Genomic DNA, 26,365 nt, shown 5'->3' on the forward strand with positions numbered 1-26,365 from the left:
CCAACATAAAAACAAAAAGAATAAGAAATGGCAAATCAGTTTCAGTTTCGTCTTTCAGAGAACTGATGGCTTGGGAGTTTAGAGAAATTTCATTATACTGAATTACAGTATGGATAATATGAAGAAAAGAAGGCTACGTATATAAGAAGTAACTAGATCATTACTGGCTGACAGTTTTACTCAAAGAATGCTGATGCAAACTTCGTTATAGTCCTTTCTATATATTCTATGGGAATGGCACACCTGGAGTTCTATAGTACAGCAATCCTGCCTAGCAAAGAAGAGTTGGTCACTAAATGTCTGTGAAAGGGACAGGAGCAGGTCAAATATTATAGAAAACTCTTTGACCTAAAGTAGTAGGAAGATTCCCTGGTTCTCATGGGTGGGGGGAGGGGTATTTTTTCCCCCAGAAAACATTTGGCAATGTCTAGAAACACTTTTGGTTGTCACAATTGGGGAAGAGAGTGCTATTGGAATAGATTAGGAAGAGATCAGGATGGTGTTAAACACCCAACAATGTACAGTACAATCCCCCTTCTCCCAACAAAGAATTATCGTACCCAAATATCAATAGTGCCAAGGTTGAGAAAGGATAAAGGATATGTGGGTATCAATATATAAATACACAATTTCTTCACATATAACATTTAAAAATCAATATTTAATTATAAATGATTTGTTCTACATTCCAGCAATACAAAGTGTTGCATTAGTACCACCAAAACCAAAGGAATTGCTGAGTCCAATAAATCTTTTCTCACTTTTCCAATCCTGTGCCTTTAGTGGAACATAGTTGAGATCAAATTCTGGTTCTGTACAATCCAGGTTTAAAGTAGGTGGTAGTTTTTGATAATAACAAGCTAGTGTGGTAAAAGCTGCCTCAACCGCCCCTGCAGCTCCCAGCAGATGTCCTGTTGCTCCCTTAGTTGAGGAAACTGCAAGGGCATATGCATGGTCTTTGAAGAGATGTTTGATAGCTTTGTTTTCAGCAGCATCTCCCAATGGTGTGGAAGTAGCATGTGCATTGATATAGGATATCTCTTCAGGTTGTACACCTGCATCTTTTAAAGCAGCAGCCATACACCTAATAAAACAAGAAAATACATTTATCAGGACTAAGTTCAACTTTAACTCTCTTTATCTATATGGCTTATGTGATACAAATGTAGGTATCTGAGCATACTGGATGAAAAGAAACCCTTACTCTAGTAACAGAACCCCATCTTGGATTACCATGTGAGTTAGGATGCCATCTGCATGGGAATAATGAGTTACACTCACTACCTTAAACTGTTTCATCACCAAGAGTTAAATACACAAGCCAATGCAGGATTGTTTAATCTCAAATAAAATATAACTTCATTTATTTGCATTGGCATTTTTCCTCGGAGGAAAAAAACCATGTTGACTCAAGGCTAGAATAATTTTGCTTCTAGGGATTTTTTGAGTATGGCAACTTTTTATGAGAATTATAATTCTAATTTTTTCTTGTATATTTAATTTAAAACTTGGCATATTTCCCAATAATCTACTGTTTCAGTGTTTCAAATAACTTTTCAAAATCCTCTTTATTTTGGCTACAAGAGTTCTAAACAAGGAATTACAAAGGCAAGCCAAGCCAAACAAACTTAAAAGTAAAAAATATATCTGAAGGAACCTCTGAAAACCTTTTGGATGTCATCTTCCTCTTAGTTCCTAAAAGAAATATACATGTATGTATGTGTGCTTGTGTGTGTATATATATAGTGTGTATGTGTGTGTGTATAGTGTATATAAATATATATTTCTTAACAGCCAGCTCAGAGTATAATTTGAAGTATGCTGAAAGATATCCTGTGAACATAACCATTTCATCTAGTTTGTTACTATGCTTGACATTTTTAGCACCAGCAGCTACTCACTATAATTCAAAAGCAGGCCAGGCATAGTCGCTGTAATGTGACTGTAATTACATGCCTGTAATCCCAGCACTTTGAGAGGCCAAGGCAGGAGGACTGCTTGAGGCCAGGAGTTCGCAACCAGCTCCGGCAACATAGCAAGACCCCCATCTCTATTAAAAAATAATAATTAAAAAAAGGAAAATAAAATTCAAAAGTATAATTTAGGGATAGGTAAACTATGGCACTGGCTAGATGCCCATTTTTGTAGTTTCGCTGGAACACATTCATGCCCCCTCATTTACATATTGTCTGTGTCTTTCACATGACAATGGCAGAGTTGATTAGTTGCAACAGACTCCATGGTCCACAAAACCAAAAATATTTACTATTATTTTTCCCATTACAGGAAAGGTTGCTAACTCTGGCTAATTTAACTGCGTAAAACATAATATGACTTAAGAAAGCTAAACTATTAACTACCCATTAACACATTACCAGGGACTTTTTTTTTTTTTTTCATTTTACGTGTACTAATCTATAACAGTTAACTTCAATATAGTCCTTAAACCAGCAAGATCACCATCACCTGGGGGCATGTTAGAACTACAGAATCTTCCAGCCTGGGAAATAAAGCGAGACCCCCATCTCTACAAAAAATAAAAAAATAAACTGGTCTCAGTGGTGCATTCCTATAGTCCCAGTTACTCAGGAGGCTGAGGTGAGAGGACTGCTTGAGCCCAGGAGTTAGAGACTGCAATAAGACCAGCATGGGCAACACAGCGAGACTCTGTCTCTAAAAAGGCAAAACAAAACAGAATCTCAATCACAACACTAGACCTACAGAATCAGAATTGGCATTTTAAGTAATATCCCTAGGTGATTACAGTTTGAGAAGTGCTGACTTGAAAAGAACAGAAGTCTGTTGAAATGGGGCAAAGACCACACACATCTAGAAGGGTTGACTTTACTTTCCAAGTCTGATGAAGGGTCAAAGAGGAGAACTTTGTGAGGGAGCACACTGATGCTTAAGTACAAATGGAGGCATGACAAATTGGCAAAGACATACATGGTCTTTTTTGCAACTCTATTAAGTTTAACTCAAATGCAATTTTTGTAAAGATATTCAAATGCTCTGAAATACTTCAAATGTCTTAAGCAAAGAATTTAAAAATCTTCTTTAGTCTAAAAGGGAAAAATGATAGAGATACTGTACATCAAGGCCAGATACTACAATTTTCCCTAATCTGGGACTCCAATAAAGTGTCTTATTTGGAGAAATATTTTCATTTTGAAGGAAATAACCCATCTTTACCTTAAGGCACCTTCTCCTTCAGGATCAGGGGCAGTTATGTGACCAGCGTCACCTGAGAGTCCATAGCCCAAAACTTCTGCATAGATCCGGGCTCTTCTTTGAATAGCATGTTCATATTCTTCCAGCACCAGCACAGCTGCACCTTCTCCCATTACAAAACCATCTCTCTTTGGATGAAATGGTCGACATGCCAACTTGGGATCTGAGTTTGTGCTCAGAGCCCGGGCTCTGGAAAACCCAGCAAGAGATAAAGGGCTAATACAAGAATCTGTACCTCCAGCCACCATCACATCAGCATCACCACGGGCTACAAATCTGAAAGAGTCTCCCACAGCATGAGCTCCTGTGGTACAGGCTGTGGACACTGCATGATTGGGGCCCTTGAGTTTATATCGGATGCTAACCTGGCCTGCTGCCATATTGACCAGAATCTTAGGGACAAAAAATGGGCTAACTTTATTGTAACCTTTTGTCTGAAAATTCAAAGCAGTTTCAGAAACAACTTCAAGAGGAATCATTCCCATGCCAATTGCAACACCAGTAGCCACTTGATCAGCTTCTGACTGAGGATGCCAGCCGGAATCCTTCATGGCTAATTCTGCAGCCCCCATAGCCATGATGGTGGGAGAAGACATGGACTTGATATCTGATTTGGACACAAAGTTTTGTTCATTGAACTGACCTTCATCACAACCTCTTGGCACATAAGCAGCAACACTGCAAGGGAGACTCTTATACTCTTCACCTATCAGTGAAACAATTCCACTCTCTCCTCGCATAAGACGATCCCAAACCAGGTGAGTTCCAACACCAAGAGGAGTCACTAAGCCAATGCCTGTAATGACAACTCGCCTATGCAATCTGGATATTGGCACAGTTCCGAAAAACTTCCTTTTACTTCTTGTTAACTGCTGGCATAATCTTGAACACAGAAGATGAGTGCTTGCAATTTTCAGGAAATTTTGCAGGCAGTTGGACATGATTAAGATTCAGATGATCAGAAGCACATTCCTGTAACAGACCACAACACACCTAGGAGGTATTCTTTTAAAAAGCTTAAGGGCCTAAGGAAAAACATCCAAGGTGTTCCTTTGGGTGCTTGATATGAGCTGCTAATGAGCACAGGGAAGATGTTCCATAATTTTAATTTATACCTTATCATCAAACCACCTGTTTAAACTTATCTCCTTTTTAAGATTTTAAGTGCCCTCTGACATTTGAAGACAAAAAAATGAAGTGATGATTCATTGGATTCACCGAAACAGAGTAATTCAATGAAAAATATAAAAGCACCTCTAGCCTGATATGAGCTGCAGGAAGCATCCTTTCTCAGGATAACTTCTAAATAGCATTTCTGGTGTCAGTGGCACAGAAAACGCATTTCAGGGCATATTCTTTTAAGTAGGTAAGTGGCTTTATCAATCTTCAATACTTAAGGATAACCAACCTTTTCAAAAGGCCACCCAGGGCTAAGAGCCCTAGACTGAGCGTCTGGATACATGATTTGGCAATCGACTCTGTGACCAAGCTTGCGACTGGGGGAAGGGGACAAGTCTTTCCACTCCTCTAAACTTCTCCAATTGAATCATCTGTGGAAGGAGTGGTTAGGGCTGGCTGATCATTTCAAGAGTGCTACGGAGGCCAAGGGCGGGACTAGAACGGTGTAGCCATTCCCTGTGCCGCCTCTCAGGCACCGCCACACACGTACACACCCGAAGCAGCGTGGAGAGAGAAAGAGAAATCAGGCCCCAGGTCCTTGGACTCCCCTCTCGAAATTCAACCCCGACTTGATGTGACTTTAAAGGAGGAAAGGAGGGGCGAAGGAGGAAGGTAGCGAGCGATACCTGTAACAGGGATCGCGCAGGACACGCAGCCACCGTCCTAGGCGACGACGCTCCGGAGCACACGCGCACGCGCGCACGCACGTACGCTCATGCGCGCTCCCACGCACGGGTCACGTTCGACTCCCCTTCCGCCGTTTGACTTTGAGCCGCGTCCCCTTGGCGGAGGTCAGATTGTGGGAGGCGACGGGGTAGCTGTTTGCCTCAAGAGAACCCCTCTCGGAACTTCAGTGACTCGCCGGTAATCAAGGACCTGCACATAACGCGATGAAATAGCATTTTCGCCATCAAAAAGACATTTTTCTTTGGCAGTGATAATGCCCAAATATTCCCATGTTGTCAGAGAAGGAACCCCATCGTATCCTACTGGTTGTGTATCTCCAAATGCCATGCAGCTGTTTAAAATAACTCTACAGGTGAATATTAATGAGATGTTGAGACTGTTAGGAGACATAGTTACAAAACAGTGTATATCTGTTTTTTCAAAAATAATTCTTTAAAGGTCTGCAAGATGTGTAATGATTGTGATCTCCCTCATTTTTGCTTAGCTTTATTTAATACCTTTTCTACAATAAACAAATGTTTTTGTAATAAAGTTTTTACTTCTTAAATGTTGTCACCAGGCTGTTCTGCCTATGGAGTAGCCATTCTTTGTTCCTTTACTTTCCTAACAAACTTGCTTCCAATTAAAAAAAAAAAAAAATTAACGTTATCACCAGATTAGAGACACAGCCTCCCAAAGTGCTGGAGTTACAGCTGTGAGCCACTGTGCCTGGCGATCATACAGTTTTAATGTGCTTTTTTGTTTTTCTTTTATAACATCACAAAATCATCTCGGATAAGAAGTGACAAATTAAATCTTGCAGAAAAGTAAAAAGACTAAAAGTAAAAAGACCATCATTTTTATACCTACCTCTTATCGCCTTTTCTTTGCTCTGGAAAGGGTGGGAAATTTTATGATATTTGACAGCTTTTTATATTTGGTACCATGTTTCCTGCTATAATACCGTTGTGTTTTCTTGCACCAAAATCTTCAAATGGGCTCTGCTTATCCTAACCTTCTGTTAAGACTTCTTAGGTTTGCCTTAAATTCTTTGTAATCCGATTCAAAACTATCTTTCCAGTTATAGCTCCCATTCTCTATTAAATGTGCTTTCCACCCAGTAAACTGATTTTCTCACTACACTATGTCTTGATTGACCCTAACTTTTCTCATCTCTGTACTTTTGCTATTTTCAACAACCATTCATTTTCTTCCTCTCTATGCTTGAATGCAAAAATGAATAGAGGTATAGCTCTTGCTTTCAAGAAGTTCATGGTCTAGTAAAGGGAGACAGCCATAGAAACAAGTGCAAACTATTGAAACAGGTGCTATAATAGAATTATTATAACACAAAAGGGACAATGAGGTCTGTGTTACCTAATGAAGTCAGAAAAAGCTTCAGAGAAATGATCCTTGTACTGCATCTTGGAAATGAATGTTTGTCTAGTAAATTGGGTGGGAAAGGGCATCCTGGCAGGAGGAGTAGAGCAAAGGCCTGGAGAAATGAAGTGCCATGGTATCTTCCAAAACTGCTGAGAATGTGGCCAACATCATATTTGAGGTGTGGGACAAAGCAACAGTAAAAGCATGAAAGCAAGGCAGGGGCCGGATCACAAAAGCCTGGGGTGTCATACTGAGGATTTTGGATTTAATCCCGCAGTTCAGAGAGCATATGCTGGCCTCCAGGGTATAATTTGGAGTGCACCATTCTTTTTTTGTTTATTTTTTTAGACAGAAGTCTCTCTCTCTTGCCAGGCTAGAGTGCAGTGGTGCAATCTCAGCTCACTGCAACCTCTACCTCCTGGGTTCAAGCGATTCTCCTGCCTCAGCCTCCCAAGTAGCTGGGGCTACAGGTGTGTGCCACCATGCCCAGCTAATTTTTGTATTTTTAGTAGAGACGGGGTTTTACCATGTTTGCCAGGATGGTCTCGATCTCCTGACCTCATGATCCGCCTGCCTCAGCCTCCCGAAGTGCTGGGATTACAGGTGTGAACCAACAGTATTTTATTGAATCTAATGTCCTCTAGAAAGGACATGGTAAACTCTCTCATTCCCTTCACCAGAGTCTCTATAACTCCTTTTCGTCTTGAACAAAGTCACTTAAAAATTTAAGTTACCAGCCTGGTTCTTAACTTAGAATGTGGGTAGAGGGGGGCCATAGAAATCTTTTTACCAGGAGACCAACATGATCAAATGGGTGCTTTAGAAAGATCACTATTGCACAAAAGAACAGGGTGGGTTAGAAGGATGTGGAAACGGACACAGGGAAGAAAGTTAATAGATGAAACGTGAAGAGGTTCTGAAGGCAATGGCGAGGAGATGTTGAGAAGGAAACATTACTAGGATATTGTACATGATTTAAGGAGGGTGGGGAGTCTTTCACAGCTAGCAAGTCCTCTCCTTTCTCACCTTCTTAACCTCTCAGTTTAGGGCTTCTGTTCAAATCTCCCCTCCTCACTGAAACTGCAGCCCACAGTGAAATTTTCCTCCCTTAGTAGTTCTCAAAGTTTACTGTGAGTCAAAATCACCTGAAGGGCTTGTTACCACGTAGATTGCTGGGCTCCACCTTTAAAGATGGAACTTCAGAATTTGTTTTCCTGACAAGTTTCCTGGTGATGCTGCTGTTGCTTGTCCAACCACTGCTCTAAACTTACTATGACTTCCATGAGAGTAGGGACCATACTTGTCTCCTTCACATTGCTTGGCATCTAGTAGTCACTTCATAAATATACAATGGATGAATGAATTATGGAATGAATAAATCAACATTTATCCTTACATTTGATAGTATACATGCACTTTTTGTGCGTTTCTTACCAAATGACTTTTGTGAAAACCAATGCCATAGCATTAATACTGTGATAACAATGTATAGTCCAAAAATCTTAGAAATCACTATTTTAAAAAAAAATCATCTGAGGGCCAGGCGCGGTGGCTCACGCCTGTAATCCCAGCACTTTGGGAGGCTGAGGCGGGTGGATCACAAGGTCAGGTGTTCGAGACCAGCCTGACCAACATGATGAAACCCCATCTCTTTTAAAAATAAATAAATAAAATTTTAAAATCATCTGAAATTTAAGTCCTTCCAAATAACTCTTTAGCAACACTCCTGTTAAAGTTCTTGAGTAACTATAATATCTTTTGAATACCACCATTTATAAAGCTATGAAGGGAATCCATTATAATAAGGGATTTTGTCTCATTTTCCTGGCTGCTTCGTCCATTTCAGTCAAGTTAGAGATATGCTAATTCTACAGTTTCCTTTAGAAAAGCTGAATAAGCTACCCTAACTTTCTTTATACCAATCATTGTTTCAAACAACCAAGGAATGGTCTAATAATCAGTATTTAAATTCTTGTTCTTTGATTTTTTTTTTGCTCCAAAATATTTTTTCCAGGATTTCACCTTTATTAAAAACATCATTTTTAGAGTTGACATATCATAGCACTATTCTTTTTTTTTTTCTTTTCTTTTTTTTGAGATAGAGTACCACTCTGTCTCGCAGGCTGGAGTGCAGTGGTGCAATTTCAGCTCACTGCAACCTCTGCCTCCTGGGTTCAAGCGCTTCTCCTGCCTCTCAGCCTTCCAAGTAGCTGGGACTACAGGCGTGCACTACCACGCCTGGCTAACACCATTCTTTAATAAAATAGAAAAAAGACACGCCTATAATCCCAGCTACTCGGGAGGCTGAGGCAGGAGAATTGCTTGAACCCAGGAGGCGGAGGTTGCAGTGAGCCGAGATCGCGCCATTGCACTCCAGTCTGGGTAACAAGAGCAAAACAGAGGAATCATATACTAGTTGAGCTGGGACTTTGATTTTCAGTCATTCTCAAAATTCTGAAAAGAATTCATGTAACAAACCCAGCCGAGTTTATAGCCATGGTTTTGTTTTTGACGTCTGTTGCTCCTTCCTTCTGGGATCTTTCATCCACTTTTGTGTAGAACGGCCTGACAACCAGCGAAGGAGATGGCTTTAAGGTCGTTTTACTTGTAAGAAAGGAGGGAGGTACATGCGGTTTCTCCGCTTTAGTAGCTGGATCAATTCGGCTGGCCCAGGGCACAGAGGGATCCGGGTTTCTGAGAGGAACATGCCAGCACCATTCGCCCGGTGCCGTGAGGCAGAAGCCTGCCTCCTGTCCAGCCGAGCTCGTGGGTCCTGAGGATAGAAAACGCCCTCCTCCCGGCCCACGCCCCTCAGTACCGGCGCCCAGGCCACGCCCCTCCTTGCAGAACCCCGCCCCAACCCGCAAGAAGAGGCACCAGCCTCGGGTCGAAGCTCCCCGCCCCTGCCGCCCTAGGCCCTCACCCCTTCTGATCAGCCCCTCGCCCGTCCCCAAGGGGCCGCCACCGCACCCCGCCGAGCTCCCCTGCTCCCCGCCCCTGCCGGCCAAGGACCCCGCCCCTCCCGGTGGCTGCGGTAGTCGCCGCGCGCTGAGGCGCCTGCTCAGTGTGGGACGCGAGCGCGAGGGGCGGCGACAGCCGCTGGCGCTCAAGCATGGCGGCGGCGGCGCTGGGCAGCTCCTCAGGCTCGGCGTCCCCGGCCGTGGCCGAGCTTTGCCAGAACACTCCGGACACCTTTCTGGAGGCCTCCAAGCTGCTGCTCACCTATGCTGACAACATCCTCAGGTGCAGGTCAACGGGGTCCGACGGCGGGTACCGGGGCAGGTGGGCCGCGGCGCCTGGTCGGCCAGGGACTGGGTGCGTCTGCCCGAGCCCCGGAGGGCACCGACGCCGGGACAGACCGGGACCTGGAGCGGGTTCTGCTCCTAACGTCCAAGCCCACCGGCCGGGGGCCTCGGGACCGGGCCAGGTCCCATCCCCGCTCGGGAAGAGGAAGTTTCTTTGCAGTTGTGACTTGGCACCTGCAGTCTGGGTGCCGCGGGTGAACTGGAGCCCCGGAAGCGGGGCGGGGCGGAGGAGAGGTAGGAAGGCGCGATTCAGACACTGCCGCTCTTCTCGTCGTTTAACGGCCTCAGATGTCAGGACACAGCCGGTAACCGCGTGGCATTCCCCTTGAGTGCATTTTTTCGAGCGAACTGGCTTACATGTCCACATGCTTATCAAAAGTTAGTCACTGACAAGGTGATGTTTTCTTCCCATGCTGAGACTATCCTAGTACTAAAGCATAACGCTTCTGAAGTGGTGGGTTTTTACATTTTTAGTGTTTTCGTCTGCCCACTTTTGTTGATTGAAACATTAACTGTAGTACTTTGAAGTTACAGTTTTTATTTTAATACCTGGATTCTACATAACCCTTTCAAAATTTGTGGAGGTAGTCGCCTTGGATGAGAGTAATTTGCTTCATTCTCCTGTGAGCAAAATTGCACTTCTAGAGGTCTAAGGGACCTTGTAGATTTTGGGAACTGGGAGGCAGGTTTGATTATTCATTCTAAATGAATACCCACCTCAACTCTTCAGATCAAATGATGTGTCTTAAGGAGGAGCATGATGTGGGGGGAGGGAAATGGAACTGAGGCTAAAGGACCGCCACTTGCTTTAGTGTTGTTACCTCATTTATCAGGTCACCGTGATTAATTAGGTTCTCTGTTCCCCTCAGCCTCTGGTATACATTAAGTGGTTGGTATATTGTCATGAAGTCTATGAAGAAATTCTTCTCAGTTTCAAGGTTGTAGGTTTCATGTGACCCAGTTTTTAGACATTGGTTACATGTGTAGTTTTTAAAATCCAGGTCGGTAATAATGTTCATTTAGGTAATGGTAATGATTTTTAAAGCAAATTTAAGGGAAAATATTGAGCCTTTATTTTGTGACAGGTGCTATGAAGGATGCAGCATGTAGCCTGTTCACAGCTGTGTAATTGTGACCTTTGTGGGGACCACCTTTGTGCTCTATGACACCTTCTCAACTCACCTTTTTTACCCTTTGAGGCCTTACAGCTCTTCACAGTACAAGGAAGTGGCCTTGTCATGAAGACTCACTTCTGCTTTAAATCCAGTGAAACCGAAAATGTTGAGGTTAAGTTAGTTTGAGAAAGGAAACCACTGCATGCAAATAATGACTTTTAGCAACATAGTCGTCATTATGAATGTTTACTAAACTCCTAAAAGAAACTTGCCATGCTGTCAGTTAATGTTATAGTCTTTACTAATGGCTTATATTTCTGATTTTTATTTATTTATTTTTTTTGAGACGGAGTGTTGCTCTTGTTGCCCAGGCTGGAGTGTAAGTGGCGTGATCTCGGCTCACTGCAACCTCTGCCTCCTGGGTTCAAGAGATTCTCCTGCCTCAGCCTCCTGAGCAGCTGGTGTTACAGGCATGTGCCACCCAGCTAATTTTTATATTTTTAGTAGAGACAGGGTTTCATCATGTTGGCCAGGCTGGTCTCAAACTCCTGACCTCAGGTGATCCACCCACCTTGGCCTTCCAAAGTTCAGGGATTACTGGCGTAAGCCACCACACCCAGCCATGTTTCTGATTTTTAAAGAGTTTTTATCTTAAAAGGGAATTAGGAATTTGGAACTGATATAATTGGAGATTATATGAAAAACTGCCCTTTTAAGTTTGTCTTAGGTAATAGTGATAGGCAAAAGAAAGCAACTTGAGTTTCTAGAGTCAAAGAGAAGCATAATGATTAGTTGGGCATGGTGGCACACACGTAATAATCTCAGCTGAGAGAAGCTGAGGCTAGAGGATTTCTTGAGTGCAAGAGTTCTAGGCTGCACTGTGTTATGTTCACAACACAGCCTGCCTCTCTGGTTGACAAAGCAAGGCCGTCTCTAAAAAAAAAAGAGAAAAGCATAATGAAAGAGTTTCATGTAGAATAATAATGGGAGAAGACACAAGGCATTGATCCCAATTACGAATCTTAGGGGTAATCATAACTGCAAATCCACGAATGGAATGGAGAAAAGTATTGTAGGCAGGAATGGACAGTTCTCAATGACTGAGTACATGGAGTAGAACTGTAATGAGAGGAGACAAAATGATAAAACATAACTTCAGATTTCTTTTTCTTTTTTTTTTTTTCAGTAACCTTTTTTTTTTTATTATTGTACTTTAGATTCTGGGGTATGTGTGCAGATCATGCAAGATTGTTGCATAGGTACATTCATGGCAATGTGCTTTGCTGCCTCCATCCCCCCATCACCTATACCTGACATTTCTCCCCACATTATCCCTCCCCACCTTCCCTCCCATTGTCCCTCCCCTGTTCTCCCCAAAATGGGCCCCAGTGTGTGATGCTCCCCTCTCCATGTCCACGTGTTCCCATTGTTCAACACCCGCCTATGAGTGAGAACATGTGGTGTTTGATTTTCTGTTCTTGTGTCTGTTTGCTAAGCATGATGGTTTCTAGTTTCATCCATGTCCCTAAAAAGGACACGAACTCATCGTTTTTGACATCTGCATAGTATTCCATGGTGTATATGTGCCACATTTTCTTTGTCCAGTCTATCATTGATGGGCATTTGGGTTGGTTCCAGGTCTTTGCTATTGTAAACAGTGCTGTGATGAACATACGTGTACATGTGTCTTTATAATAGAACGATTTATAATCCTTTGGGTATATACCCAATAATGGGATTGCTAGGTCAAATGGAATTTCTATATCTAGATCCTTGAGGAATTGCAACAGGGTTGTCTTGCACAATGGTTGAACTAATTTACACTCCCACCAAAAGCGTAAAGTGTTCTTATTTCTCCACATCCTCTCCAGCATTTGTTGTCTCCAGATTTTTTAACGATTGCCATTCTAACTGGTGTGCGATGATATCTTCAATGTGGTTTTAATTTGCATTTCTCTAATGACCAGTGATGATGAGCATTTTTTCATGTTTGTTGGCTTCATATATGTCTTCTTTTGAAAAGTGTCTGTTCATATCCTTTGCCTACTTTTGGATGGATTTGTTTGTTTTTTTCTTGTAAATCTGTTTTAGTTCTTTGTAGATTCTGGATATTAGCCCTTTGTCAAATGGGTAGATTGCAAACAATTTTTCCCATTCTGTTGGTTGCCAGTTTGCTCTAATGATTGTTTCTTTTGCTGTACAGAAGCTCCGAAGTTTAATTAGATCCCATTTGTCTATTTTGGCTCCTGTTGCCATTGCTTTTGGTGTTTTAGTCATGAAGTCCTTGCCTATGCCTATGTCCTGGAGGGTTTTGCTTAGGTTTTCTTCTAGGGTTTTTATGGTGTTAGGTCTTATATTTAAGCCCTTAATCCATCTGGAATTAATTTTAGTGTAAGGTGTCAAGAAGGGGTCCAGTTTCTGCTTTGTGTACATTGCTAGCCAACTTTCCAAACACCTTTCATTAAACAGGATATCCTTTCCCCATTGCTTGTTTTTGTCAGGTTTGTCAAAGATTAGAGGGCTGTACATGTGTGGTGTTGTTCTTGAGGCCGCTGTTGTGTTCCCTTGGTCTGTGTCTCTGATTTGGTACCAGTATATGCTGTTTTGATTACTGTTGCCTGGTAGTATAGTTTGAAGTCCAGCAGTGTGATGCCTCTAGCTTTGTTCTTTTTGTTTAGGATTGTCTTGGCTATGCAGGCTCTTTTTTGGTTCCATATGAAGTTTAAAGTGTTTTTTTTCCCGTTCTGTGAAGAAGGTCATTGATAGTTTGATGGGGATAGCATTGAATGTATAAATTACTTTGGGCAGTATGGCCATTTTCACGATATTGATTCTTCCTAACCATCAGCATGGAATGTTTTTCCATCTGTTTGTGTATTATTTCCTTGAGCTGTGGTTTGTAGTTCTCCATGAAGAGGTCCTTTACCTCCTTTGTTAGTTGTATTCCTAGGTATTTTATTCTCCCTGAAGCAATTGTGAATGGGAGTTTGCTCTTGATTTTGCTCTCTGTTAGTCTGTTATTAGTGTATAGGAATGCTTGTGATTTCTGCACATTGATTTTGTATCCTGAGACTTTGTTGAAGTTGCTTATCAGCTTTAGAAGATTTGGGGCTGAGAAGAGGGGGTTTTCTAAATATGCAATCATGTCATCTGCAAATAGAGACAATTTGACTTCCTCCTTTCCTAACTAAATGCCCTTTATTTCTTTTTCTTGCCTGATTGCCCTGACTAGAACTTCCAATACTATATTGAATAACAGTGGTAAGAGAGGGCATCCTTGTCTAGTGCCAGATTTCAAAGCAAATGCTTCCAGTTTTTGCCGGTTCAGTATGATATTGGCAGTGGGTTTGTCATAAATAGCTTTTATTATTTTGTGATATGTTCCATCAATACCTAGTTTATTGAGAATTTTTAGAATAAAGGGCTGTTGAATTTTGTCAAAGGCCTTGTCTGCATCTATTGAGATAATCGTGGTTTTTGTCTTTGGTTCTATTTATGTGCTGGATTACGTTTATAGACTTGCGTATGTTGAACCAGCCTTTCATACCTGGGATGAAGCATACTTGATCGTGATGGATAAGCTTTTTGATGTGCTGTTGCAATCAGTTTGCCAGTATTTTATTCAAAATTTTTGGGCCAGGCGCGGAGGCTCAAGCCTGTATGTAATCCCAGCACTTTGGGAGGCCGAGGCGGGTGGATCACGAGGTCAAGAGATCGAGACCATCCTGGTCAACATGGTGAAACCCCGTCTCTACTAAAAATACAAAAAATTAGCTGGGCATGGTGGCGCGTGCCTGTAATCCCAGCTACTCAGGAGGCTGAGGCAGGAGAATTGCCTGAACCCAGGAGGCGGAGGTTGCGATGAGCCGAGATCGCGCCATTGCACTCCAGCCTGGGTAACAGGAGCAAAACTCCGTCTCAAAATAAATAAATAAATAAATAAATAAATAAGATTTTTGCATCTATGTTCATCATGGATACTGGCCTGAAGTTTTCTTTTATTGTTGAGTCTCTGCCGGGTTTTGGTGTCAGGATGATATTGGTCTCATAAAATGAGTTGGGGAGGATTCCCTCTTTTTGTATTGTTTGGAATAGTTTCAGAATGAATGGTACCTGCTCCTCTTTGTACGTCTGGTATTATTCAGCTGTGAACCATCTGGACCTGGACTTTTTTTAGTCGGTAGGCTATTAATTGCTGTCTTAACTTCAGCCCTTGTTATTGGTCTGTTCAAGATTTCAACTTCTTCCTGGTTTAGGCATGGGAGGGCGCAAGTGTCCAGGAATTTATCCATTTCTTTCAGGTTTACTGGTTTATGTGCAGAGTTGTTTGTAGTAATCACTGATGGTGGCTTTTATTTCTGCGGGATTGGTAGTGATTTCCCCTTTATAATTTTTTATTGTATCTATTTGATTCTTCTTTTTTTTTATTAATCTGGCTAGCAGTCTATTTTGTTGATCATTTCAAAAAAACAGCTCCTGGATATATTGATTTTTTTGAAGGGTTTTTTTGTGTCTCTATCTCCTTCATTTCTGCTCTGATCTTAATTATTTCTTGTCTTCTGCTAGCTTTTGAGTTGTTTTGATCTTGCTCCACTAGCTCTTTCACTTTTGACGATAGGGTGTCAATTTTAGATCTTTCCTCGCTTCTCATGGGCATTTATTGCTATAAATTTCCCTCTAGACACTGCTTTGAATGTGTCCCATAGATTCTGGTACATTGTGTCCTCGTTCTTGTTGGTTTTGAAGAACATCTTTGTTTCTGCCTTCATTTCATTGTTTATCCAGTTGACATTCAGGAGCCAGTTGTTCTGTTTCCATGAAGTTGTACAGTTTTGAGTAAGTTTCTTAAACCTGAGATCTAATTTGATAGCACTGTGGTCTGAGAGAGTGTTTGTTATGATTTCTGTTCTTTTGCATTTGCTCAGGAGTGATTTACTTCCAATTATGTGATCAATTTTAGAATAAGTGTGATGTGGTGCTGAGAAGAATGTATAGTCTGTGGGTTTTAGGTGGAGAGTTCTGTAGATGTGTATTAGGTCCACTTGTTCCAGTTCTGCATTCAAGTCCTGGATATCCTTGTGGATTTTCTGTCTCATTGATCTGTCTAATATTTACAATGGAGTGTTAAAGTCTCCCACTATTATTGTGCAGGAGTCTAAGTCTCTTTGGAGGTCATTAAGAACTTGCTTAATATATCTGGGTACTCCTGTATTGGGTGCATATATATTTAGGATAGTTAGCTCTTCTTGTCGTATTCATCCTTTCACCATATGTAATGCCCTTCTTTGTCTCTTTTGATCATTTTATCAGAGTGTAATCCCTGCTTTTTTTTTGCTCTCCATTTGCTTGGTAGATCTTCTTCCATCCCTTTATTTTGAGTCTATGTGTGTCTTTGCATGTGAGATGAGTCTCCTGAATACACATGAGTCTCCTGAATACAGCACACCCATGGGTTTTGACAGTTTACCCAGTTTGCCAGTCTGTGTCTTTTGATTGGGGCATTTACATTTAACGTTAATATTGTTATGTGTGAATTTGATCCTGCCATTTTGTTACTGGTTGTTTTGCCCATTGGTTGATGCAGTTTCCTCATTGCATCCTTGGTCTTTACCAATTGGTTTGTTTTTGCATTAGCTGGTACTGGATGTTTTTTTCCGTGTTTAGTGTTTCCTTCAGGATCTTTTGTAAGGCAGGTCTGGTGGCGACGAAATCTCTCAGTAATTGCTTGTCTGTAAAGGATTTTATTTCTCCTTCACTTATGAAGCTTAGTTTGGCTGGATATAAAATTCTAGGTTGAAAGTTCTTTTCTTTAAGAATGTTGAATACTGGCCCCCACTCTCTTTTGGCTTGTAGGGTTTCTGCTGAGAGATCCTCTGTGGATCTGATGGGCTTTCCTTTGTGGGTGACCCGACCTTTCTCTCTGGCTGCCCTTAGCATTTTTTCCTTCATTTCAACCCTGGTGAATCTGACGATTATGTGCCTTGGCGTTGCTCTTCTTGAGGAGTATCTTTGTGGTGTTCTTTGTATTTCCTGTATTTGAATGTTGACCTGCTTTGCTAGTTTGGGGGAAGTTCTCCTGAATAATATCCTGAAGAGTGTTTTCCAGCTTGGATTCATTTTCCCCATCCTCTTCAGGTACGCCAATCAAACATAGATTAAGTCTTTTCACATAATCCCATATTTCTTGGAGGCTTTGTTCTTTTTTTTTTCACTCTTTTTTCTCTTTTCTTGCCTTCTCTTTTTATGTCATTGAGTTGCTCTTCAATCTCCGATATCCTTTCTTCTCCTTGATCGATTCTGCTGTTGAAACTTGTGTATGCTTCACAAAGTTCTCCTGCTGTGTTTTTCAGCTCCATCAAGTCGTTTATATTCTTCTGTAGGCTGGTTATTCTCATTAGCATTTCGTCTAATCTTTTTTCCAGGTTCTTAGGTTTTTTGCATTGGGTTTTAACATGTTCTTTTAGCTCAGAGAAGTTCGTTATTACCCATCTTCTGAAGCCTGCGTCTGTAAGCTCATCAAAATCATTCTCTAACCTGGTTTGTTCCCTTGCTGGTGAGGCGTTGTAATCTCTCTGGGGAGTAGAGGCATTCTGGACTTTGATGTTTTCATCCTTTTTGCACTGGTTTCTTCCCATCTTCATGGCTTTATCTATCTTTGATCTTTGAAGTTGGTGATTTTGGGTGGGATCTCTGAGTGGGCGTCCTTTCTGTTAAAGTTGGGGTTATTTCTCCTATATGAGGCTTTTTTTTAAACGCAGGTGTCAGTGTCCTGCTTGAGACAGTGTCCGTTGTCGGCCTATGGAGGCACTGCTGGGCTTCCTAGGTCTCAGCCGGGGTGCTGTTTGTTCTTTGCCTGGTTTCCGTTTATGCTGGTGGGATTAGCCCCACCTTCCCAATGGCGGGCCTTTTTCTCCCTCCCGGTTGGAGCTGTGTCTGACGTGTTAACTGCGAAACTCTCCTGGGAAAGGGATTCCGTTTGCCGGATCTTGTTGGGGTGGGACCTGTCTGGCCGTATTCCCCTACCGGCATTCAACTTTCCCTTCTTCTGTGGGTTGGGCAGTTACTTCTGGCAAGCTTTCTCCGTGTTAGTCCAAGTCTCTGCCCTGGTCTGCGCTAAGGCACTGGTCCAGCTGGGCCTGCGGGCCTTCCTGGGCTGTTGCCCGGGTCTGCAACTCAGGGCGGTTCTCAGCCAGACGTTTTCCTGGGCTATGGGCTGCGGGTCAGTGAAGCGCTGTATCTGAATCGGAGTACCAAGGAGGTGAAGTCCGCCGATCCTCCTCGGGTCCAGATACGCTTCCCAGGTGGGGCAGTGCCCCAACTTGCCTCGGCTCGCCCCATTTGGGCTGCTTTCGCCGCCTTTTTTGGGGTTAATCCTGCTGATCAACCAGTCACTTTGGAACGAACCTGGTACCTCGTTCGGAGGTGCGGCTATCACTCTGGTTCTGTGTCTCACTCGCCAGGAGCTGCACTCCGGAGAAGCTCCCTTTCGGCCATATTGGTCCCCTCTCCAAAACATACAACTTCAGATTTCTAATCTAGGCTACCATTGTACCTGGAGAAATTCAGAGAGGATAGTTAATTGAGGTTTGTGAGTTTGTAGGCAGCTTGTGTGGTAGATGTTATGTGAGTTTAATAATCAGACCAGTTGGTTCAATCCTAGTCAACTGAGATTATGATCATAGGTAATTTGTGTAAACTTTCTGGATTTCCGTTTTCTCGTTTGTAAAGGGAAGACAAATACCTACATGATAGGATGGTTGCAAAACATAAAAATAAATAAGGGACCTGGCTCATAATATGTAGCTGCTGATGATATTATCCATTGTTACTGTTATTTAGTTTTGCATTTTATTATTTTTATTTTTGAGACGGAGTTTCGCTCTTGTTGCCCAGACTGGAGTGCAATAGTGCGATCTTGGCTCACTTCCGACTCCTAAATTCAAGCAATTCTCTTGCCTTAGCCACCCGAGTAGCTAGATTATAGGCATGCGCCACCACAGCCAACTAATCTTATATTTTTTGTAGAGATAGTGTTTCTCAGTGTTGGTCAGGCTGGTCTCAAACTCCTGACCTCGGGTAATCTGCCCGCCTCGGCCTCTCAGATTGCTGGGATTACAGGCATGGGCCACTGCACCTGGTTGGTTTTGCATTTTAAACAAACTAGATGAGGTGTACGAGTTTCCCTTGTCACAACAGAGAATGGTAGTATTAGAGCCAGAGATGGTTCCCATATTTGAGACAGATAAATGTTTTTGAAAATTTTTAGGTGTGTCTCAGAATAACAGATTTTCAGAGGGACTAGATATAAATTCTTAAATAACCCACAAACCAACTTTTGTGATTAGTGATAAAAATACCAGATTATAGGATACATTCCTGTACTAAGTTTCCATTTCTGAGAAATGGAAAAGAAACCAGAAAAGAACTCTTCCTGGAATTTGTGCATTCGAAAGAGGAAGATGGCTAGTAAATGACCAGATATATCTAATTCTGTGTTTCCGAAATTTGAAAAATAGAGATGAAACACTTAGGTTTTTCTTTCTTCTGACATGCTATTATTGTTGCCTTCTATTAACATAGTTTACCGTCTTAGAAATATGGTAGATTGTGACTCTTAAAGGGAAAAATATGACATTTTCCAACCACTCATTTACAAAACCTAAGAATAATTGTCCATGAGTTAAATTTGGTAAATAACGAAGGGGGTAAGACAACTAGGAAGACACCAAAATATGTTCAAAGTGATGGTTGAGTGAGATACAGGAAATTTTACTGTTCTTTCAAGACCCCATGCATTCAACATCATCAACAACTCAAAAAAATTCCTAAGCAAATGTGCTGCCCAGTAATTGCTAATAAGCAAGACAAATATTACAGGTTGCAGAAATAGTTAATGGACAGTAAAAATAGGGGGAAAAACATAGCAAAGTGTTACAGCAAATATAGAGTGTTCTAGAGAGCAAAGTAAATAGAAGATCAAGTCACACTGAAGGTAATTCTTACGGTTTCTTTAGATTCTGAAAGATAAGGAGTGTGGCAGGGAGCTCAAGGATGGTGGGGACACACTGGAATAATGCTGAGAAGTTAAGAGTTAAAGAAAATATTTCTGTGTTGCTTTTCCAAGGATAGGAAACAGGATATGATGGGTTTGAGGCCTAATGTCCCTACAGCCCTCTAAATCTTTGAGGGCTTCAGGGTCAGGCCTTTGGTATTAGTCTGTCCACAAAACCATGATCAGTTTACTCAACATATTTAATAAGAAAAAGATAGAATTTGAAGATCTGGATGTGGCTGTCATTGCTTGACCCTGTTTGCAGTATACTTTTACTGAGAAAAATAGATTAATGTGAGGTCCAGAGATGATACAAAAGTAAAATTGCTCACTGGGCATGGTGGCTCATGCCTGTAATCCCAGCACGTTGGGAGGCCAAGGTAGGCGGATTGCTTGAGCTTAGGAGTTCGAGACCAGCCTGGGCAACATGGCAAAACCCCATCTCTACAAAAAATTAAAAAATTAGCCAGGCATGGTGGCAGAGACCTGTAGTCCCAGCTATTTGGTGGACAGAGGTGGGAGGATGGCTTGAACCCATGATCATGCCACTGCATTCTAACCTGGATGGCAAAGTGACACCGTGTCTCAAAAATAAAAAACAAACAAACAAAATGCTCACTAGAAACTAAAGAGGAAAATCTATACTGTATATCAATAGTTAAATTGAAACAACGTATATCAGAATAACAAAGGCCAAAGTGGCTCCCACCTGTAATACCAGGGCTTTAGGGCACCCCAGGTGGGAGGATTGCAGCCTGGGCAACACAGTGAGACCCCACCTCTTAAAAAAAAAAAATTTAGCCAAGCGTGGTAGCTCTCCTGTAGTTCTAGCTGCTTCAGAGGCTGAGGCAGGAGGATTGCTGACTCCAGGAGTTCTAAGAGGCAATGAGCTGTGATGGCGCCATTGCACTCCAGCTGGAGTGACAGAACAAGACTTTGTTTTTTAAAAAACAAAACAAAAACAAACTATATGAGAACAACTGATGTATATTTTATAAGAATAGAAAATCAGCTCAGAGAAAGACTGAGCATGTAGAGATCTGAAAGCTGTTGGGAAAAGAACAGATTAAAATAGCTCAAGCAGTTTTGAACCAGTAAGATATTATCATCCTGGTGGTACTGACATGTTTATCACCCTGTGAAATACATTGTCAGGAAAAGATGCCTCATTTGCCTAAAATTAGCTTTGATAAATATAGGATTATTTTATAGTTCAGTTTTCTTAAGTGATAAGAAAGAGAGGCTCACTTGTAACTCAGTGTGGCATGGAAGTCAGGAATGCTGAACGTTCTGCAGTGCACAGGGAATCTCCACTGAATAAAGGCCCCACATGTTAATGGTGTCGAGACTGAGAAACCCTGATCTAATACACAGAAAAACGAGTTGAGAATAAAATTTTCTTTGTGTTTTATAACCATTTTTGATTCTCAAATTACATATAGTAAAGAACATGTTTTGTTTTTAATTTCCAGTCCTTTATAGACCTATAACTTTTGTAAAATACACTGCAAATTTCATAGCAATATCAAATTGCTATATACTAAATGTTCAATTTCTATACTTCTTGTTTCATTTGTATGCCCTTGTAAACAAACAAACAAAATCTGTATTTCTTGTGTATGGGTAGCAAATAATTTGTAGATTAGCACCAATCTGTGGAAATTTTGAATAGTATTCTTTAGAGCTTTTGTCTCTGAATACTCTGTAATAAACTTGTATGATTTTTGAAATTAGGGAAAAGTTTTAAAATGTTCATTTAGTATTTATGACACTTTGGCAATAGGCAGTTGACTGCTGAAAAATGCAAAATTTGTTAAAACTTATGCAATTAAAATATTTGGGTTTTGGTTTTGTTTTTAATGTCAGAATACCTAGAGAACATGTGTGGATAAGACAAGTTGATAAGTCATTTGCTAGAATTTTCCCACCCATCATGCCATACTCCAGGCAGTACATCTTCCTATGGATCCCAGACACCACCTCAGAATTCTTCTTAACATAGTGCTTAAAGAAGTCACTATCACTTTAAGGCAGTTGGTGTCAGATATGAAACTTACCATCCTAAACTATGTTCTGAGGGTCTTTGAATATAATACTGTTTTTATCTTAACCTTACATTCCTTCAATGATTTTTTTTAAACAATCTTTCTCATTTATCAAGGAAATTAAAAATCTCAAATCAAAGCTTTTTTTTGTGCTGGTTACTTGTCCCAAGCATACTATTCAAAACCTTAATTATGGTAAAAGAAATTTATATCTTCCTTTTATTGCCATACTTTCTGTGTCAAAAATGTATCTTGGGCCAGGCACAGTGGCTCATACCTGTAATCCCAGCACTTTGGGAGGCCGAGGGAGGTGGATCACCCGAAGTCAGGAGTTTGAGACCCGCCTGGCCAACATGGTGAATCCTGGTCTCTACTAAAAAGATGCAAAAATTAGCTGGGCCTGATGCCCTGCCCCTGTAATCCCAGCTCCTTGGGAGGCTGATGTGGGAGAATTGCTTGAACCCAGGAGCCAGAGGCTACAATGAGCTGAGATCATGCCACTGCACTCCAGCTTGGGTGACAGAGTGAGACCCTGTCTCAAAATAAATAAATAAATAATGTGTCTTAAACTGAAGCAGAACTCTTACGGTAAAAACTATATTGGTGTAGGGAAGAAAATCAAGTGACTGTGAAGGTATACCTAGGTCATGTTTGTTGAAAGTAAAGTCTTTGAAGAACTATGAACTGTTTTTTTTGTTGTTGTTGTTTTTTTTTTTTTTGAGATGGAGTCTTGCTCCATTGCCCAGGCTGGATTGCAATGCAATCTCAGCTTATTGCAACCTCTGCCTCCTAGGTTCAAGCAACTCTCCTGCCTGAGCCTCCCAAGTAGCTAGGGCTACAGCCATGCACCACCTTGCCGGGCTAATTTTTTGTATTTTTATTAGAGACAGAGTTTCACTATGTTGGCCAGGCTGGTCTCGAACTCTTGACCTCGTGATCCACCTACCTCAGGCTCCCAAAATGCTGACATTACGGACATGAGCCAGCATGCCCAGCCATGTCCTGTTTTTTGTTTTTGAGATGGAGTCTTGCTCTCTCGCCAGGCTGGAGTGCAGTGGTGCGATCTTGGCTCACTGCAACCTCCATCTCCCAGGTTCAAGTGATTCCCCTGCCTCAGCCTCCTGAGTTGCTGGGACTACAGGTGTGAGCCACCACACCCGCTAATTTTTTGTATTTTAGTAGAGACGGGGTTTCACTATGGCCAGGATGGTCTCCATCTCCTGACCTCGTCATCTGTCCACCTTGGCCTCCCAAAGTGCTGGAATTACAGGCATGAGCCACCACGTCTGGCCAACCTGTTTTTGTATAGCTTTTTAGTTTCTTTCATTTATTTCCCGAATATTTGTTAACCGCCATCTATGTGCTAGGCATCATTCTATATGATGAGGATTCATCACAACAAAACAGATAAAATTTTTTGCCCCTGTTCAGAGCTTATGTGGATTTTTTTTAAAAAACAAACTAAAAGACTCATAAAGGTGTCTCGCCTTAATAGTACAGAATTAAGATGTCACATGGATTTTCCTTACGGCAGCATTAATATTATGAGGTGTGAAATTACTAGATGTGTACTGAAGCGTCACAAAATTGTGAGGTGTTTCTAGATGTGTACTGAAGAGTCACAAAATTGGACTACTTTTCCAGACTGCTTCCTGTTTTTTGAAGTTGGAGTCTATGCTACCATCTACAAATGCAGTCAGAATAAAATATTTAAAGGAATACAAAAGCACTGTGAAAAATATAAATCATTATATTTGTTTTTTGTCAGAAACCCTAATGATGAAAAATACAGATCCATCCGGATTGGAAACACAGCTTTTTCTACTAGACTCTTGCCTGTCAGAGGAGCTGTTGAATGTTTATTTGAAATGGGCTTTGAAGAGGTGAGTATGTTCAAGGATTTCCCCTCCCCTCTTCATTCACAAAGCAGTCATTATCATGTTGGTGAATAATTGAATAAGATAATGTTTTTTAATTAATTCATCATTTTAGGAATCTATAGAAATAGTTATTCCTTCACCAATTGGACATTTAAAAATCACAGTCAATATAGTTTAAAATTTACAAAGGATTCGGATGGAATTGACTTTCATGTCATTGAGTAATGTCTTGCTCTGTTGATTCCTATAGGTCTACCATTATCAGGGAAATACAGTAATATTGTCAATTGTGGAGTTTCATTTAAATGCTCATGATCTGCAAGTCTGTGTACTGCATGCTGTAGCAACTTTTTTTTTTTTTTTGAGACTGAGTTTAACTCTGTTGCCTAGGCTGGAGTGTAGTGGCACGATCTCAGCTCACTGCAACCTCCGCGTCCTGGGTTCAAGCGATTTTCCTGCCTTAGCGTCCCTATTAGCTGGGATTACAGTCACCCACCCCCACGTCTGGCTAATTTTTGTATTTTTGGTAGAGACAGGGTTTCACCATGTTGGCCAAGCTGATACTGAACTCCTGACCTCATAATCCACCTGCCTCGCCTCCCAAAGTGCTGGGATTACAGGCGTGTTGAGCACTGGGCTGCAACTTTTTATCTCATTTCTAGTTGGAGAAATTACTGTTTTAACATTGTTTCTTCTCAGTACCTGGAAATTTGATCAAATACATGGTCATTTCACCTTTTTTCTTGTTTTGTAATTTACTGACTGTTTTATATTATACAATTTGTTGTAACATTTTATTTTAAAGCATTCTTAGCATCTTATAGTTATTATTTAAATGAATCACTACTCAAAGATACGATTTTTATTTGTTTTGTTTGGATGACCTTCCTGTTACTGTTAACTAGCCATGGTTTTGGATTCACTATCAGGGTGTACCTTTTGTTATCTTCGAAAAATTAGTGGACCCCATACACAGACTTCTAATCATGTAGCTGTTCTTTAAAGACTCAGATTAAGGCTGGGCACAGTGGCTCACACCTGTAATCCCAGCGCTTTGGGAGACGGAGGCAGGCGGATTATGAGGTCAGGAGTTCAAGACCAGCCTGACCAACATGGTGAAACCCTGTCTCTGAGAAAAAAAAAGACTCAGATTAAGAAGATTCAAAGGTGGTTATTTAACTTCTTTTTCTTTCTTTCTTTCTTTCTTTTTTTTTTTTTTTTTTTTGAGATGCGGTCTCACTGTGTCACCAGGCTGGAGTGCAGTGGTGCCATCTCAGCTAATTGCAACCTCTACCGCCCAGGTTCAAATGATTCTCCTGCCTTAGCTTCCCAAGTAGCTGGGACTGTAGGCATGCGCCACCACACCCAGCTAATTTTTGTGTTTTTAGTAGAAATGGGGTTTCACCATGTTGGCCAGGATGATCTCAATTTCTTGACCTCATGATCCACCCCCTTTGGCCTCTGAAAGTGCTAGAATTACAGGTATGAGCTACTGCGCCCGGCCATTATTTAACTTCTTGTTGGTTTTATGTGACCCTGGATTCTTTTGTGTGGCTGTATCTCTACTTATTCTTTCACAGGAAATTTCATAGAGAATAGTAGTATCATATACTATTGCAGAGAGATTAGGAATATGCATTTTTGCTACTCTTAGGAGGCCTTCTGACTTACTGTTCCTAGAAGATCAAATATTTTTTCTTGAAGGTCCTTTAAACCCCGTTAAATAGGCTAAGGATTAAATGCTAAAAAGGAAATATATTTTCTTAATTTTCTGGTTTATGTTGAGGCATTATTTACCTTAGACTGTATTTTAAAAGTGCCATAATGGTAAGAAAACATTATGATTGTAGAAATGTGCATTCTATACTATTGGCTTCATTATACCCCTCTCTGTCTGTCTCTCTCTCTCTCTCTCTCTCTCTCTCTCTTTCTCTCCCCCCTCCGCCATCTCCCTCTCCCCCTCCCCCACCGTGTGTGTGTGTGTGTGTGTGTGTGTGTGTGTGTGTGTGTGTGTACAAAAGAATGACTGCATAAAGCAAAGGTTCACATTTTTTTCTTTATAAATTCCAGGGAGAAACACATCTCATCTTTCCTAAAAAAGCTTCAGTGGAGCAGCTGCAAAAAATTCGTGACCTGATTGCCATAGAGAGAAGTAGCAGATTGGATGGCTCCAATAAGACCCACAAAGTAGAGTCATCTCCACAACCTGTAGCCAGTAGCCAGCTTCCTACAACATCATCTTCAAATCCCAGTGGGTTAAACCAGCACATAAGGAACCGTCAAGGGCAGTCATCAAATCCACCTTCTGCTTCAACGGTAATGTTAGAATTAAACCTTCTTTAACTGTTTATTTCAAAGTGTTGAAACAGCAAAAGCTTTGGAATGTGTTATGATTTATTCCTGAATTTATGTTCATATTTTATTCTTGGTTCTTATCACTCTAACACATGCAGATTTCTTCAGCTCTTTAAAAAAATTGTCAAATTTTTAGCAAAAGGAGGAAAAATGG

At 41.3% G+C, this 26,365-nt stretch overlaps 2 protein-coding genes across 5 annotated transcripts in view; one reads left to right on the forward strand and one right to left on the reverse strand.

Annotated features, from left to right (window-relative positions):
- Positions 1-641: 641 nt before the first annotated feature.
- On the reverse strand, positions 642-9,771 carry OXSM (3-oxoacyl-ACP synthase, mitochondrial). The gene is made up of 4 exons (XM_017506218.2): positions 9,682-9,771; positions 5,037-5,286; positions 3,193-4,203; positions 642-1,084 (listed from the first exon to the last, which is right to left on the reverse strand). The coding sequence occupies exons 3-4, from the start codon at positions 4,170-4,172 to the stop codon at positions 682-684; spliced, it is 1,383 nt and encodes a 460-aa protein (XP_017361707.1). The 5' UTR covers positions 4,173-4,203; positions 5,037-5,286; positions 9,682-9,771; the 3' UTR covers positions 642-681.
- Positions 9,467-26,365, forward strand: part of NGLY1 (N-glycanase 1) — a 63,386-nt gene continuing 46,487 nt past the window's right edge. For 3 of the 4 annotated variants that reach the window (XM_017506214.1, XM_017506215.1, XM_017506217.1), the window contains exons 1-3: positions 9,467-9,702; positions 23,745-23,859; positions 25,927-26,172. In XM_017506214.1, the coding sequence (XP_017361703.1) occupies positions 9,572-9,702; positions 23,745-23,859; positions 25,927-26,172 (492 nt within the window). In that variant the 5' untranslated portion in view covers positions 9,467-9,571. Of the gene's footprint in view, positions 9,703-10,022; positions 10,219-23,744; positions 23,860-25,926; positions 26,173-26,365 lie in introns of those variants that run through there. The other variant, XM_017506216.2, reaches the window with a different exon arrangement.

Source organism: Cebus imitator, unplaced genomic scaffold (assembly GCF_001604975.1).
Source record: "Cebus imitator isolate Cc_AM_T3 unplaced genomic scaffold, Cebus_imitator-1.0 Scaffold351, whole genome shotgun sequence".
Lineage (NCBI taxonomy): Eukaryota > Metazoa > Chordata > Mammalia > Primates > Cebidae > Cebus > Cebus imitator.

Bases quoted from the DNA above. Each gene is read 5' to 3' on its own strand.
- OXSM (XM_017506218.2), bottom strand. From the start codon at position 4,172: ATGTCCAACTGCCTGCAAAATTTCCTGAAAATTGCAAGCACTCATCTT. The intron at 1,085-3,192 runs GTAAAGATGGGT...TTGTTTTATTAG, and splicing joins GAAGGAGAAGGTGCCTTAAG to GTGTATGGCTGCTGCTTTAA.